Source organism: Trichechus manatus, unplaced genomic scaffold (assembly GCF_000243295.1).
Source record: "Trichechus manatus latirostris isolate Lorelei unplaced genomic scaffold, TriManLat1.0 scaffold00200, whole genome shotgun sequence".
Taxonomy (NCBI): domain Eukaryota; kingdom Metazoa; phylum Chordata; class Mammalia; order Sirenia; family Trichechidae; genus Trichechus; species Trichechus manatus.
In genome coordinates this window covers 129,767-147,587 of record NW_004444136.1, presented here as the reverse complement: position 1 = coordinate 147,587, position 17,821 = coordinate 129,767, and the positions used below count along the sequence as shown (strand labels likewise).

General features: G+C 41.0%; 2 protein-coding genes across 2 annotated transcripts; both read left to right on the top strand.

Annotated features, from left to right (window-relative positions):
• The first annotated feature begins 3,174 nt into the window (after positions 1-3,174).
• Positions 3,175-4,286, top strand: LOC101340405 (olfactory receptor 13A1). Its single transcript, XM_004387942.2, has one exon. It carries the CDS (start codon positions 3,175-3,177, stop codon positions 4,159-4,161), a length of 987 nt encoding a protein of 328 aa, XP_004387999.1. The 3' UTR covers positions 4,162-4,286.
• Positions 4,287-11,348: 7,062 nt separating this feature from the next.
• On the top strand, positions 11,349-12,286 carry LOC101345242 (olfactory receptor 6C75-like). Its single transcript, XM_012558943.2, is given in 2 exon segments — positions 11,349-11,973; positions 11,976-12,286. Coding segments are annotated over 2 exon segments (936 nt in total).
• The last annotated feature ends 5,535 nt before the right edge of the window (positions 12,287-17,821 follow it).

Sequence of the window (17,821 nt, the reverse complement as noted above, 5' to 3'; positions counted from 1 at the left end):
TAACAACTTACACAGAAGAAAATTCTGGACTGGAATTTCAAATCTCTGGGACTAGCTTTGCCAGTAGTATTTTGTGTGACTAGGGGTTAATCACTTAGATTCCTATCGGACTTTGAAATAAATAGATGGCACTAGGTGATCTCCAAACTGTGTTTCATATTTAAATCTTGAAGTGTGAGATTTTGACATTTTTTGATTTTTAGGTTTCTATTCTTCAAATAAGTTTTCAATAGGTACATTTACATAATTAGCATAATATAAGAGTATCAGCTTAATTATGTGTTATCTATGAAAATCCTCCAATCCCTTTAAAGATAAAAATAATAGAAGTAATCAAGTTATCTATTATTGATCATAATACCTTAAAAAAATAATAATTTTCCATTTGTGAAACTGAGAAATAAATTGGAACTAAGATAATACTTTACTAAAAGTAAATTGTCTTCCTATAAAATTCAAGAAAACTGGGAAAAAATGCAATGAACATTTTAATTTTAGAGGTTTTGAGGAAGACACTTATTGCTGTTTCCTTAAAATAATGAAAATCATGCAAGATGAATTTTCATTCTCTCTGAAATTTGGGTGCTGTTAGGTTTGATAATTGTGGAAAATAACCGTTGCTGAAGGGGAATCACTGTGTTGTTGAATACAGTGTTTGTTTAAACTTGGGAGTTGTTTCTTGAGATCTTTCTTTCCCGCCTCATGTCTTTAGTAAAAATCTCATCATGTTTGATGAGAATTAAAGCCAATGCTCGGTGAACCTCGGGGGACAAAGTTTTTTGTTATTTTTGGAAGAGGAAACGACAGGCTGAGGTCCAACAGAAATTTCATGATCATTCTCACCGAAAGAGTCTTAGTGTCTTGATTCTTTGATCTCCCTGTTGACCAATTTGTATGAGAAGACTGTCTACCTGTCCTGGAAATTACAGTGAATAGGTAATTATCTGAAAAGGTAATTTATTCCATGAATGTGAATCAGTTTGTTAAAGCTTTCTTGTGCTCAGCACGTGTTCAAAACCATTTACGTTGTTGGTTTTTTCTATTATTATTCTGGAGCTGACTTAAAGAAAGATCAATTTAAGGTTTACTTTGTAATAGGTTCTCTTGGTGCCCCAGTAGGGTGTGTGATAGACCTGGCACACTTAGTAGTGTTTGGTGATAGACATATTTGTCTCTAGTATTATGACTCTCTGGTATCGCTTGTAATATGTACTGTAATATGAGTGGAGAGTGGATGATGGTGGGGGGTTCAGGTGGTGAGAATCCTAGGGAAGACATTAGTGGGAAGAGCAGAAACCTTACACTGAGACAATCGTCCTCAGCTTTTCATCCTCATAGGACTCCCTGGAGTTAAACAGAAATCACTTACTTGAATGTGGTGAGGAGGAAATAAAGTCACACAATTATTTCTACAGATCCTAGACTCAAACTGAAAAAAGTAATTATTCAATCCTTTTGTCTCTTTCACAAATAAAAATGAAATAAAGCAAAGAATATGTTATTTATTATACCCACCAACATGATTTAGCTGACCTGATTTGATACTTTGCTGCTGGGAAGGTACACGGGTAGAATTTTATCATTTTCATCCATTTTGAACAGAATCCACATGAATATAGCCATATTGCTCTGAACCATGGAAATTTCATGTTCTTCAAAGAACAGCTTTTGTCTTCACCTTATAAAATGGTGATATGACCTGAATTGTAGGCGAGATTTGACCATCTTGTATAAACCTTTTAATGCTTCAGTGGTGAATGCATTTCTTGAAGTTTAACAAAAAGCAGAATTCTTTATTAAAAATGAACATCTTAACTCTTTTAGTTGAAAGGAAGGAGAAAGTGAGTGTGATACTCTACTGATTTCATCTTAAACAATACAGAATGTGTATTATCTTGAGAATAGAAAGCATTCTACTTTTATTAGTACTTGATTGTTCCTCAGCATTCTTTCAGCAGACGTAATTGAGTGCCTACCCACTCCATGCCAGTCATAGTCCTAGGTGCCAAGAAGGGATAGCCAGAGATGAATGAGGTGTATGCAGCAACCTAAGGGAAGATCGTCTATAACCTGGTTATGTAGGATATAAGTCAGTGCAGAATCTGGAGGGACACAGAAAGGGAGCAGCCCTTTTTCTCTAGGGAAGGAGTGCCAGGAAAGGAGAAAGCTGCTGATTGACCTTGTTCTTGAGAAGAGGACATTCCTGGCTAAGGGAGCCACAAGAACAAAACCAAAAAACCTTGACATGGGTGGGTGCATTGGCAAGCTTGAGTGCTGGGTGGGTCTGGAGCTTTGGCTTGGAGGGATAGGATGAGTTGGAAGAGAGGCTGGAGAGGAGGCAGACCCAGAAGAAGCAGCTGGGGAGCCTGTATTTTGTCAGCAATGGGGAGTCACAGAAGAATTTTTAGGAGAGTTACATGATAGGTTGGCCATTTAGAAAGGTCACAGAATAGAATATTCAGAAAATGCAGATCAACACAAAGAAGGAAATACAAATCAACCATAATCCATCCCCACTATTCAAACTTTAGTCTATCACTCACCAGATGTTTTTCCTACATCTTTTTAAAAACCTAAGATGGGATCCTATAGTGCATACTATTTATAATATTTTTCCATTCTACTTTATAAGCATCAATAAAATATTCCTGAAGCATAAATTTGGTAATTACACAGCATTCCATTATATCAATATATCATAATATACTCACCCTTCAGAATACAGACTACTTTAAAATTTGTCACTGTTTTAAATAGTGTTGAGATGACACGTTGAAGATATTCATAATTATTTTTTTAGGGTAAATTCCTAGAAGTGAAAGTTCTGACACAAATGGAATACATATTTTAAAAGGTCTGCATCTTAGCACCCATGCTACCGAGGTCATTATCACGTCTATTTAACTTTGCCAAATAATGGATGATAAAGAGTGAATCATTGATTTAATTTACATTTCTTTGATGTTTCATGAGTTTAATTGGCCATTTGCATTTGCTTTTTATGAACTGCACGTTCATGCCCTTTGTCTATTGTTATATTGGTATACTTGTCTTCAATAGTAAGTCCTAGTCTGTCCATATAAAATTGCTCATGCAATGATGTCAGGTATGAATGAAACATGGTAGCAGCTTTCCTAAGACGGCTCTCATTTCTCTCCCAAGCCCTGAAATCACATGAATCTGTGGGTAGAGATTCTCCAGATAGTCCCCAAAACACCTCTCAGCTTGAGGACCATGAGTAACCAGACACAGGTAACAGAGTTTATTCTGCAGAGCTTCTCAGAGCACCCAGAATACCGGGTGCTCTTATTTGGCTGTTTCCTCTCCCTTTACTCTGTGGCCCTTACAGGTAATGTCCTCATCATCTTGGCCATCACCTTCAACCTGGGGCTCCACACCCCCATGTATTTTTTCCTGTTAAACTTGGCTACTATGGACATTATCTGCACCTCCACCATTATGCCCAAAGCACTGGAGGGTCTGGAGTCTGAAGAGAGCTCAATCTCCTATGGAGGCTGCATGACCCAGCTCTATTTCCTCACATGGTCTGCATCCTCTGAGCTCCTCCTCCTCACGATCATGGCCTATGACCGGTATGCAGCCATCTGCCACCCCTTGCACTACAGCACCATGATGAGCAAGGCATTCTGCAGCATCCTGGCTGCGGGTGTGTGGGGTCTCTGTGCCTTCAACACAGCCATCCACACTGCGCTGATGCTGCACTTGAATTTCTGTGGCCCCAATGTGATTACTCATTTCTTCTGTGAGATTCCTCCTCTGCTACTTCTCTCCTGTAGCTCCACCTATGTAAATAGTGTCATGATTGTCCTGGCTGATGCCTTTTATGGCATCTTGAACTTCCTGATGACCATTGTGTCATATGGCTTGATCATCTCCAGCATTCTAAAGATGAGGAGCAAGGAAGGGAAGAAAAAAGCTTTCTCCACCTGCTCTTCCCATCTCATTGTGGTGTGCATGTACTACACTGATGTCTTCTATGCCTACATAAGCCCAGTCTCCAGCTACAGTGCAAAGAAGAGTAAGTTGGCTGGCGTGCTCTACACTATGCTGAGCCCTACCCTCAACCCCCTCATCTACACTTTGAGAAACAAGGAGGTCAAAGCAGCCCTCAGGAAGATTTTCCCCTTCTGCAGAAACTAGTTTGTGCCTTCCGAAGCTCTTCTCCTCAGAGACTGCAGGTGTAGTTGGGATTGGCTCTTCTGTTAAGGGTCAGATGAGTGAGTTTTTGGACTGGAAGGTAAGTAAACCTGGCTTTTCCATCCTAGTGGAACATCTTCATGGACGAGCTTGGAATTCTGAGTGTCCCAAGACTGGCTGATGTGAAGATTGTGGTTGGTGTGATCCCACATGTCTCTGAGAAATTGTGGCTCATGGTCTGTCATGGATTGAATTGTATCTCTCAGAAATATCTGTCAACGTGGCTGGATCATGATTCCTATTGTATGATTGTGTAATCTGATGTGATTTCCTTATGTGTTGTAAACTCTATCCCTATGATAAGGTTATATGTGATTTCCTCATGTGTAGTAAACTCTATCACTATGATGAGGTTATACTGATGATGTCTACAAGATTGGATAGTGTCTTAATCCAATCTCTTTTGATATATAAAAGAAAGAAACAAAGCAGTGCCAGGAGCAAAGCATGTCCTTTGGATCAGAGGTTCCTGCGCTGAGATCCTCCCAGACCAAGGGAAGATGGATGCATCACAAGGACCTTCCTCCAGAGCTGAGAGAGAGAAAGCTTTCTCCTGGAGCTGACACCCTGAATTTGGACTTGTAGCCTACCGGACTGTAAGAGAATAAATTTCTCATTGTTAAAGCCATCGACTCAAGGTATTTCTGTTATAGCAGCACTAGATGACTAAGACAGAATTTGGTACCAAGAGTGAGGTGCTGCTCTAACAGATACCTAAAATGTGGAAGCGGCTCTGAAACTGAGAATAGATAGAGGAGCAACAGCAGCAGAGAACCTCCAGTGGCAGAGAAGCAGCAGCAACAGCAGAACCAGGAGACGAGTGCCAGACAGTGCTGGAGCCGACCCATGGAGCGAGAAAGCTGAGTGCCTGTGCGCAGGAGGCCTCCTGGTGGATTGAGGTGCCTCAGGGCACTTAATCAGTGGAGCTACTGAGCTTTGAAACACTTGCCCCAGCAGGGCAGATGTGGTCGTGAGGCCCGAGGGCCAAGAGGCCACAGGAAGCAGAAACTGAAGAGACAAAGAAGCCAAGCTGCCTCAGTCTCAAAGGGTATGGCCATGACCTCTGGGATTTCAAAGGGTGAAGCCAGGGCCTCTGGTGTTTCTAAAGGTGGAGTTGCCACTCCGATGGACCAGAAGAATGGTGCGCCTAAAGCCAAGGGTGCAGAGTTGCTGTCCCAGTGGGCCTGGAAAGCAGAGCTGAAGCCCAGGGCTGAGGGGCCTCCACGCAGAATTGGAATCCAGAGACTGTGGTCAATACCTACAGTCTAGAGGGCAAGACTATTGTGTGAATGGTCTCAGACGACAGAAGATTATTTTCAAAGCCTTGACGGCTAATGTAATGTGTTCTGCTGACTTGCTTGGTACCTGTTATCCCTTCTTCTCCTCCAGTTTCTCCCATTTGTAATGGAAATATCTAGCTTGTGCTTGTTCTGCCATTGTACCTTTGGAAGCAGATGACTTGTATTCTAGATTTCACAGATGAAGAGGAATTTTTGGATTTTGGACTTGGAGTTAAGACTTTTGCTGTGACATGATGAGATGAATATGTTTCGCATGTTGCAAAGACATGAATTTTTGGGGGTCAAAAGGTGGAGTGTCACGGATTGAATCTTGTCCCCACAAAATATCTGTCAACTTGTCTGGGTCATGATTCCCGGTATTGTATGATTGTGTAATCTGATGTGATTTCCTTATGTGTTGTAAACTCTATCACTATGATGAGGTTATACTGACGATGTATACAAGATTGGATAGTGTCTTAATCCAATCTGTTTTGAGATATAAAAGAGAGAAACGAACAGAGACACATGGGAATCTCACACCACCAAGAAAGCAGTGCCAGGAGCACAGCGTGTCCTTTGGATCAGAGGTTCCTATGCTGAGATACTCCCAGACCAAGAGAAGACGGATGCATCACAAGGACCTTCCTCCAGAGCTGAGAGAGAAAAAGCCTTCTCCTGGAGCTGACACCCTGAATTTGGACTTGTAGCCTACTGGACTGTGAGAGAATAAACTTCTCTTTGTTAAAGCCATCCACTTGTGGTATTTCTGTTATAGCAGCACTGGATGACTAAGACATGGTCTGACCCCAAGTTAATGTCAGGGCTAGGTTTGCGGGGAAGAAAAGCTCTCTAGGAGAGGAAAATGCTTCTCGTGGTTTGGAATTACAGGTATATGAAAATGTTTTCCTTTTCTCCTTCTCCTCTTCCTCCTCCTCCCCCCTTTCTTCTACTCTTTCTCCTTCCCTTTCCCTTTCCCCTTCTCCTTCCCCTCCTTCTTTCCTCCCTTTCCCATCTGCCTCCCCCTTCCCTTTTCTTCTTCTATATGTGCAATGTTCAGACTGTTAATCCTAAAATCACACCTAGACTTTAGGTGTGCAGGCTTGAAAAGAATTAGGCAGGCTGTGTGTACCTCATAGCACATGGAAGGGAAGAGTTTTCAGACTGAAGAATAGTTTTAAGGTGACCCCAGGTCCCTAAGAAAACTTCTACCTCTATTATCTTACCCCATGTATTTCCTCTGGAGCCAGCTAGACTTTAACAATAATTTACGATTCTGGGGAAAACTGTTGTTTCTGTTTTCCCCTTATCTTATCACTAACACTCAAGGTAAATTGCATTATTAAAATCATCACTTTATTTTGAAAGTAGAAATTCCAACTTTAAAACTTGGTGAATGGGTTATGCAACTCGTCCCTCCTTGATTTTGTTTTGAGAGAGGATTTGAGGATTTGACCTACCTCATTGGTCTGGAGTGAGGACAACTGCTATGATTCAGCTCTAAGAAGTTACACAGCATTGCAAGAAGGCAATGCTATCCTTCCATTGTTTCAGAATAAAACTGGGTAGATAAATCCTCCGTGTCTACTGAAGACAAGTCTAAGGACTTATGCTCCATGCTATTAGAAAACTACACTGGGAAATCCATTTCTTTTTATAATGATCTATTTAAGAGGACAGAGGCAAGATATGAATGTTCACTTGTATCTTTGTGATTGAATAAAGACACATATTGTTTGCTACTGTAGGTGGAAGCTGAGAGTAGATGCTGACATTTGATTTACAAAGCATGAATTGTTGAATTGTCTATGGTTCTTCATCCAGTATTCTCATTGTCATTCACCAGAAGCACACAGATTTTGGGCATGAAATTCAAGAATTTGATGAACTGTGGACTGACTGACGGTGGCACTGACACACAGGTTATTATGGGCCAAGTCTAATGTCTTCTAATAGAATTCTGAACCCGAAATAACATGTCAAAGCCCCCAGTGGTCTCGGAGACTTTGCAAATGAACAAGGTTTTGAAAACCATTAATGGCTCAACATGATTATTAATAGATTTTCAACATGTCAGGAAGAACATTCATCATGTTGTTCATCTTGGTTTCTTACAATTTTTAAATTTTGTACATTTTATAATGATTAAAAAAAAGTACTTAGACAAGTACTGAGTGTTTAAGAAAGCATTACTAATTTGACTTAATAAATATGAGACTTGATCCATACCCTTGCAAACTGATAACCCAGTTAAGAAGACACTGGCACACATGTTGATGAATAGTAGGAAGAAACGGTATGAAGAATGCTGCATTGCAGGGTGTGCAGTAATGGTGTGTGTATGCTCAGCAAGGTGGTGGTGTAGTGAGGAAAGAGCCCTGAATTTGGCATGAGGTGATCTGGGTTAAAGTCCAGGCTCTCTCAGAAGCACTCAACCCACTTCTGCCTTAGTTTCCTTCTAAATATGATAAGGACAATAAATTGATCTCGGGATGCTGCCAAGATAGAATAAGAGAATATTAGCCTTTAAAATTAGTCCTTGTGATTTAATGTAGACAAACTCATGACCCCACAGGCATCTGATATGCAGCACCTTCTATGACTGGCTGACTACCTCAAATTATCAACTCTTTAAGCCACATACTCTTGAGAACTACAAAGAGAAACTAAGAGAACTTTCCCTTCACCAATCTCTTGGCTCTTTATCTCTGATAATGTGTGTCAGTCAACGGAAGTACATTATTTCTTTGAATGATTCGTAAACCACAAACCCTTGCCATTTTGGTTTCCCTGAGTAAGCAGAACCCCTCTAGGTGGTGGAAACCAGAGGGTTTTGCTAACACCAGCGACCACATGATGGGAGGAGTCTGGCTGTTGGAAATATGACATAGGTTCTGCAGTGCATCCAGGTCCCTCTGTGTGGAAGCTGCTTCATGAACTGAAGTTTTAGCCACATTCCTGTCTTTTGGCCCCAGACAATAGAGTTGTGGTATGCTTGTGTTTTATATTGGCTTCTTTTTCTTTAGTTTAGGAATTAACCTTTGGATGCAACTAGGGTTTGTCAGTATTGGCACTTTTGACAATTCTTTGCTGTGAGGAGCTATTCTGTGCACTGCAGGAGTTAGGCAGCATCCCTGGCCTCTCTACTCACTAGATACTAGTAGCACCGCGTTCTTAGTTGTGACAACCAAGAATGTCTACAGATAGTGTCAAATGTCTGCTGGGGAGCAAAATTACCCCTGAATAAGAACCATTAAACTAGGACCAACCAGAGATAGTCTTTTTTTTCCCCTCACATTTGGAAGGATTTGTTCTTGCTGCTCTTCCATTTCTGCCACTATGGCTACTGCCTCTAGGTAACATTCATTAGAAACTTCCATCTGCCAGGCCTGGGACTATTGTCAGACATTGTCTCTAGATTTTCAATAACACTTTGAGAGGTTAGTTACTTGTCCAAGACATACATCGAGTGAGCAGTGGAGGTGGGATTTGAATGTAAAGTCCATGGATCCAGAGCATAAGACCGTAACCACCAAAGTATATTATGGACCGTCATGGACTCCAGCTTCTGGTGCTGTCCATAGTTGAAGCAAGGAGAAACTTCAAGTCTCTCCCACTTTGTTAACAAGCAGCAAGCCTGCCACAGCTCCTGTCCAACCTGACCCTTTTGTCTGGAAGAACAATCTTTTTGAAAGGTAACACTGTCCTCAGCACCAGTAAGATTAGGTCCTATCTACTTTAGTCAGAGCTACTAAGTTGGTGCAGTGATCTGTCTGCCACTTAATTAACAGAGATGGGAGACCAGGGCCACTTTCCCTGAAGCAGGTATCTAGGACTCTGTCCAGCAGGTGCAGGCATTTACTCCAGAGAACGGGTATCTCTAGAAGATGGAGAAGCACCATCACATTTAATCTCCATTACATGGAACAGATTCTTATTTTATCTTTTAAATTTAATCTGAAGATCCTCTTTCTCTTGGAAAAGGAGGCTGGAGGAGTTAGTTTTTATTAAAGGCAAGCGAGAAGGCATTTGGCTCATCCTGTCTGGGAGGAGACATAACCCAGATGCAGGCTAGATCTTAGTCCTCCATCCCCAGCTGCAGAGAGCCCATACCCTTCTGGGATGAGAGCTCTAAACAAAAGCCAGACCTCAGAGCTGGGTCAGAACCACAATAAGATACTTCACACCCACTAAGATGGCTATAATACAAAAGACAGATAAGAACAAGTGTTGGTGAGGATGTGAAGAAACTGGAACACTCATACATTCCTGGTAGGAATGTAAGATGGTGCAATCGCTTTGAAAAACAGTCAGGAAGGTCCTGAAATGATTAAATACAAAATTATCATACGATTCACCAATTTCACTGCCAAAAGAAATGAAAACATATGCCCACACAAAAACTTGCATACCGATGTTCACAGCAGCAACATTCATAATAGGCAAAAAATGGAAAAAACCCAAATGTTCATCAATGGATAAATGGATAAATAAAGTGTAGTATAGCTGTTCGATGGAATATTGTTCAGCAATAAAAACATAGATAAAGCTTGAAAATATGTTAAGTGAAAGAAGCCAGTTAGAAAGGAATTATATTGTATGATTCCACTTACATGAAATGTGTAGAAAAGGCAAATCTATAGAGACAGAAAGTAGATTAGTGGTTGCCTAGGGCTGGGGGTAGGGTGGGTGGGTGAGTGGTGATGGCTAAAGAGTGCAGGGTTTCTTTTTGGGGGTGATGAAGATTTTCTAAAATTGATAGTGAAGATAGATATACAACTCTTTGAATGCACTAAAATTCATTGAAATATATGCTTTAGATGAGGGACTTGTATGGTATGTGTATTTATATCTCAATAAATCTGTTTAACAAAAAATATGATGAGCAGCCGATAGTGAAAGTGTATCTGAGACATAAAGAGTTTCTTTTTGTAAAATTTAATAGTGTAGTTAAGTGAGCAAGTTGGATACGGATACCCACAGTTCACAGGAATGATCTCTGCCTGCCTGAAAGCACGTATTTCGCGTTTCTTTTTAAAGAGAGAAAAGGTTACTGATCAGAATGATCAGTAACATTTCTGGAAAAAGTCCTGCCCTCCCTTATGATCATTGAGGAGCCATCTACGGTATTCCTCCTCCTTCTTTTTTTTTTTTTACAAACACGAAAATATCATTGCTTCTTAGTTTCGACCCATACTCCGGAATACCTCTTCTTTGCTCCCAGCAGTTTGTGGAACTGGCTGTGCAATGGTGTACTTTAACCATTAAGAGGAAATGGAGGCTTATCATATCTTGCTTGCCTCTATATTAACCAACCTGGGTAGCACAAACGGTTAAATTCTCAACTACTAGTCAGAAGGTTGGTGGTTTGAACTCACCCAGCGGCACCTCAGAATACAAGCCTGGTGACCTGCTTCAGAAAGCTCTCAGCCTTGAAAACTCTATGGAGTAGTTCTACTCTACATACAGAGGAATATATAAACCCCCAGCCCTAGGCAGCCACTAATCTATTTTCTGTCTCTATAGATTTGCCTATTCTGGACATTTCATATAAGTGGACTCATGCACTATGTTGTCCTTTCTGTCTAACTTCTTTCACTTAACATAATGTTTTCAAGGTTAATCTGTGTATAGATATACCATATTTATTTATCCAACTAGACTTATTTTTACTTAACAATGGGTAAAAACTACACATAAAATGCATTTTAAAATAATAAACATTTCTAATCACTATGCCTGCACTATTGTACATGTTTGATACAATACAGTTCTTCATTCATGAGTCATGACACTCTCTGAAAAATAGCTCAAAGAGAATTGAATGAATAAATGGAAAAGTTGATGATGATGGATGCCTGGAATGAGACAAATGTCCAGGAATTCATCCTGGAGGGGTTTTATGCTGTCCAAAACCTGGAGAAAGTCCTTTTCCTGGTGTATCTGCTGGCATATCTGGCCTCCATCACAGGGAGCACACTCATAATCACTATCACCTGGGCTGACCGTCACCTCCAGACGCCAATGTACTTTTTCCTCAGCAGTTTCTCCTTTTTTGAATGCTGTTTTATAACCACTGTTATTTCTAAATTGCTGGCCATCTTCCTGTCAGGAAAGCAGACAATTTCCTTTGCTGCCTGCCTCGTGCAAGCCTTTGTCTTTCTTTTTCTGGGAGCAACTGTTTTCTTCCTTATGGCTGTGTTATCCCTAGACCGGTGCCTGGCCATTTGCAGACCTCTGTACTACCCCACCTTTATGAACCGAAGAATGTGTTTCCGCCTGGTCACTGCCTGCTTAGCTTTGGGATTCCTCCTCATGATAGTTCCAGTTGTAATGCTTTCCCAGTTATCTTTCTGTGGCCCTAACGTCATCCCTCACTTCTTCTGTGATTTTGGGCCCTTGACTAATCTCTCTTGTTCTGACACCAGTTCTGTTGAAATATTGGCCTTCAGTCTGGCTTTGTTCATCCTTTTGACATCCTCATTACAACTATCATTGCATACAGCCACATAGTAGTCACAATTGTTCATCTCTCATCAGCCAAGGAGCGACACAAGGCTTTCTCCACCTGCTCATCTCACTGCATGGTCCTCTCTCTGATGTACAGCAGCTGTGTCTTTATATATGTGAAACCAAAACAAACCACCAGGCTGGGCTGCAACAGGGAGGCTGCTCTTGTGAACACTGTAGTGACCCCAGTGCTGAACCCTGTCATCTACATGCTGCGGAACAAGCAGGTCCATCAGGCTCTGAAGGATGCTCTGTCCAGGGTGAAATTGCAGAAATAGGATCACAGACTCGCAGAGGGGAATGCACCTTCTCCATCTCATTCTGGAATCTCCTACATAGACATGCAAATGTAGTTTTTAAGGTTCTGCTTGTTTATTTTTAAAACAGAGGATACTTTATCTCATAATTCAATATATTCCAGTATTTGACAGCTTTAATATTTTTCTTTGCATTGAGTGATAATATCTTCCTGTGTCTTCTATTCATTAGTTTTAGACTAGTTGAATTCCACCAGTTATAATGAAGAGCCTCTTATGCATGAATCTGTTTAATGCATTTGGAATATCAAAGCTAGGAAGATGCGGTGTCTAGAATCTACCTGTGGTAAGTGCAAGGGGGCAGAGAATGCAATTCACAAGCATTAAGAATACCAAATTGATTCAAGGGTAGATGCAACATGGTCACTATTTTGTGTTGAATTTTAAAGGACATTTACGTATATATAACTGTCATGATAATAAAATTCCTTAAAAGGAATCAATACACGTGTTTTCAATGTTGAATATTCTCTCTACAAAATATAACAGAAATATTTAAAATTCTCATTCCCACTATCAAGAAAAGATATAAATATCCCTAGCTGAAATCGAAAGTCCCCATTGGTTGGCTAGGTGATTTCAGTACCAAAGCACTGAAGATGAAGGACCACAGACAGAGAGAGAAACAGTATGAGATTGGAACATGAAATTGAATAGATAAGAGTGTTTCCCAGCTCCCAATTACCCACAAACACTTTCAGAAAATAGAGGAGAAAGAGGAAAACTTCAAAACTACATTATTTAAGATAGTGTAATATTAGTGTAAAGACTGACAAATACATCAGTGGAACTGAATAGAGAGTGCAGAAATAGATCTATACATATATGGCTTGATTTTGACGTAGACACCAATGCACTTCAGTGGGGGAAAATGTCTTATCAAAAATGTTGCTGGAGCAACTGGTTATACATATGGAAAAAAAATGAACCTTAGCCTGTACTTCAGGTTATGTACAAAACATTAATTTGAGACCAAAACTAAAAAGCTTCTGATGAGTGAAAATTGCTTCAATGGGATGCAGAAAGCAGTACCCACGAAAGAAAAAAAAAAGATACAGTAAACTTCATCAAATTAAAAAAAGTATGTCCCTCCAAAGACATCATAAAGAAAGTAAAAAGGCAAGCCACAACCTGGGAGAAAATATTCTCAGTCCTGATATGTCAAATATCCAGAATACATAAAGAAGTCTTATTTAAAAAGAAGAAGAAAGAAAGGAAAAAATAACCTGACAATTAAAAATGATTAAAAGACTTTAACAACACTTCACAAAAGAACATTTCAAATGTCTGATAAGTATGTCAAAAGATAGTTCAGGAAACATTAGTAGTCATCAGGAAAATGCAAAGTAAAAAGAATGAGATACTTCTAGACATCAACCAAAATGCTTCCAATTAAACACAACTTACAAGACGAAGTGTCTGTAAGAATGTGGAGCAACTTGAATTCTCATACATTGTTACTGTGAGCATAAAAACAATTTTTGAAACTGATTTGCAATTTCTTATAAACTTACACCTATTCTATAACCTAGCACTTCCACTCCAAGTTATATTCCCACGAGAAATAAATGCTTCCATCTTCTTAAAGACTTGTATAAAAATACTCAAAGCAGCTTTATTAATAAAATCTTCAAATTGGAAAGGACTCTAATGTCTTTCATTGAAAGAATAGTAAACTGTGTTGTACCCATATAATGGACTACCAAAAAGCAATATAAAAGAATAAATCAATGATACATGAAACAACATGGATGACTCTCAGAAACACGTTGAGCAAAAGAAACCAGACACCCCATTTTTATAAAGCTCGAGAATAGGCAAAGGTAATTTTCAAAGATAGATAATTGTTTTCTTTTGTTGTATGCTATTGATGAACTGAACAGAAGATTTCAAAGGGCAGTTAGAGAAGACAAAGTAAAGAATTATGATGACATGTGCAAAGAGCTGGAGATAGAAAACCAAAACAGAAGAACACGCTTGGCATTTTTCAAGCCGAAAGAGCTGCAGAAAAAAATTCAAGAATCAAGTTGCAGTCCAGAAGGATTCTATGGGGAAAATATTAAACGACGCAGGAAGCATCAAAAAAAGATGGAAGGAATACACAGAGTCACTATACCAGAAAGAATTGGTCGACGTTCAACCATTTCAGGAAGTAGCATATGATCAGGAACCGATGATACTGAAGGAAGAAGTCCAAGCTGCACTGAAGGCATTGGTGAAAAACAAGGTTCCAGGAATTGATGGAATACCAACTGAGATGTTTCTGAGAAGGGATGCAGCGCTGGAAGTGCTCACTCGTCTATGCCAAGAAATTTGGAAGACAGCTACCTGGCCAGCTGACTGGAAGAGATCCATATTTATGCCTAGTCCCAAGAAAAGTGATCGAACCAAATGTGGAAATTATTGAACTATATCATTAATATCACATGCAAGTAAAATTTTGCTGAAAATCATTCAAAAGTGGCTGTAGCAGTATACAGACAAGGAACTGAGAGAAATTCAAGCTGGATTCAGAAGAAGACGTGGAACCAGGGATATCATTCATGATGTCAGATGGACCCTGGCTGAAAGCAGAGAATACCAGAAAAATGTTTACCTGTGTTTTATTGACTAGCAAAGGCATTCAAATGTGTGGATCATAACAAATTATGGATAACATTGCAAAGAATGGGAATTCCAGAACACTTAATTGTGCTTAGGAGGAACCTGTACATAGACCAAGAGGCAGTCATTCAAACGGAACAAGGGTATACTGCATGGTTTAAAGTCAAGAAGGGTGTGTGTGAGGATTGTGTCCTTTCACCACACTTATTCAATCTGTATGCTGAGTAAATAATCCAAGAAGCTGGACTATATGAAGAAGAACGTGGCATCAGTGCTGGAGAAAGACTCATTAACAACCTGCATTATGCAGATGACACAACCTTGCTTGCTGAAAGTGAAGAGGACTTGAAGCACTTACTGATGAAGATCAAAGACCACAGCCTTCAGTACGGATTACACCTCAACATAAAGAAAACAAAAATCTTCATAACTGGAACAATAAGAAACATCATGATAAATGGAGAAAAGATTGAAGTTGGATATACAATCAATATCCATGGAAGCAGCAGTCAAGAAATCAAAAGAAGCATTGCATTGGGTAAATCTACTGCAAAAGACCTCTTGAAAGTGCTGGAAAGCAAAGAGGTCATCTCGAGAACTAAGGTGCACCTGACCCAAGCCATGGTGTTTTCCATTGCCTCATATGCATGCAAAAGCTGGATGATGAATAGGGAACAGTGAAGAAGAATTGATGTCTTGAATTATGGTGTTGGCAAAGAATATTGAATATACCATGGACTACCAAAAGAATGAACAAATCTGTCTTGGAAGAAGTACAACCAGGATGCTCCTTAGAACAAGGATGGTGAGACTATGTCTTACATACTTAGGACACGTTATCAGGAGACACCCGTCTCTGGAGAAGGACATTATGCTTGGCAAAGTCGAGGGTCAGTGAAAAAGAAGAAAACCCTCAATGAGATGGATTGACACAGTGGCTGCAACAATGAGCTCAAGCATAACTATGATTCTGAGGATGCCGCAGGACTGGGCATTGTTTCATTCTGTTATGCATATGGTCGCTATGAGTCGGAACCGACTCATTAACACCTAACAACAACATTGATGAGGAGGAGCAAAAGTAATTGGTGAGATGGAAATGTTTTAGCTTTTGATTTGATTAGTGGTTGCATGACTGTTTACATATTAAAAAAATTATCCATCTACCCAATTAAGATGTGTGCATTTTATGGTATGTAAATCATACTTCATAAAAAGTCCTAATTTGAAAAGAAAAAACAAAACAAAAAACAAGTCAACTGAATTGTAAAAAGTATGTTTGTGAGGTTCCTGCAAGATGGCACTCTAGGCAGAAGCACCATGCCGTCCCTCCACAGCAAAGATCCAAAAAACTAAGCCAAACAGAGAATGCAACATACCTGAAACCCTAGAACATCAAATGAAGAGATAAAGAACTCAGCCGAGCACCAAATGGAGTAAGAATACTGAAAGAGAATGGAGAGCAAGGAAAGATTCATGCAGAGGTCCCCTACCAGCTAACGCAGCGCAGATCCACCATTTTGGACTCCTGTCGGAGACCAGCAAATGGGGGTATGAGAAAGCAGCCTCACGGAGCGTTCAGTGGGAGACAAAACAGCCGGTAATTTGCGGTGTGCGCTTTCCCACCCCCCACTCCTCTTTGCCCCAGCTCAGGCTCCTCTGCTTCCCGCGGCCACAGTCTCTTGACCAGGAAGTGCAGGCTGCTTGGATTCCACACACCCAAGCGGGCGGCTCTCTGGGTGCCATTTGTTGGCTGCTAGAGTTGCTTTTTTTCCCCTGCTTCTTTTGATTTCTCACTTGCCTCTTGCCGCCTCCCACTCCTTTTGCTCAGGTGCCTGGCTCCGAGCGCCATCTTTGTTTCTTCCTGAGGGGCTGCGGGGCTCCATTCGAGTGTGCAGCTACTTCCCGGTCTGGGCTGCCATGCTGGTTGGATCCCGGGGCTTTTGTTCGTTTGTTCCTCTGCTTCCCACGGCCACGGTCTCTTGACCGGGAGGCGCCGGCTGCTTGGATTCCACACACCCAAGCAGGCGGCTCTCTGGGTGCCATTTGTTGGCTGCTAGTGTTGCTTTTTTTTTCCCTGCTTCTTTTGATTTCTCACTTGTCTCTCGCCACCTCCCCCTCCTTTCACTCAAGTGCCTGGCTCTGTGCGCCATCTTTGCTTCTTCCTGAGGGGCTTCAAAGTGCCGGCAATTTGTGATATACGCTTTCCCACTCTCCACCCTTCTTCACCCACACTCGGCCTCCTCTGCTTCCCACGGACACAGTCTCTTGTCCAGAAAAACCAGCTCGCACTGGCTGGCTCTTTGAGTGCCATTTGTTGGCTGCTGGTGTTAGTTTTTTTTTTCTTTTCTGCTTCTTTGGATTTCTTGCTTGCCTCTTGCCACCTCCCCCTCCTTTTGCTTGAGTGCCTGGCTCTGTGCGCCGTCTTTGCTTTTTCCTGAGGGGCTGCGGAGCTCCATTCAAGTATGGAGCTGCTTCCCGGTCTGGGCTACCGCGCTGGTGGGATCCTGGGGCTTTTCTTCATTTTGAATTGTTTGCCTGTTTTCTTTTCCTTTTCTTGAGTTGGGAGCCGTTTCTGGCCAGGCGGGAGCTGCGTACCAGGGAGACTCCCCTTGGCTTCCACAGACGTGCAGAGGGATCCTTGAGGACATTTCTTTTTACGTTGCTTTTTTTTTTTTGATTTGTTTTGTTTTCTTTTCTCTCTTTTTCCCTTTTGTCTTTCTTCATTGCTCAGTTTCTCGTCTCTCTATATCTTCCTTCTCTTTCTGATCCCTGAATACCAGGCGTTGTATGCCTCTGCGCCTTCTGGCCAGGTTATGCTGCAACACCTGACAGCGACTTCCCCAGACCTCATACTGCATCGGTGGGATCCCTGGGAAATTTGTGGTGCTT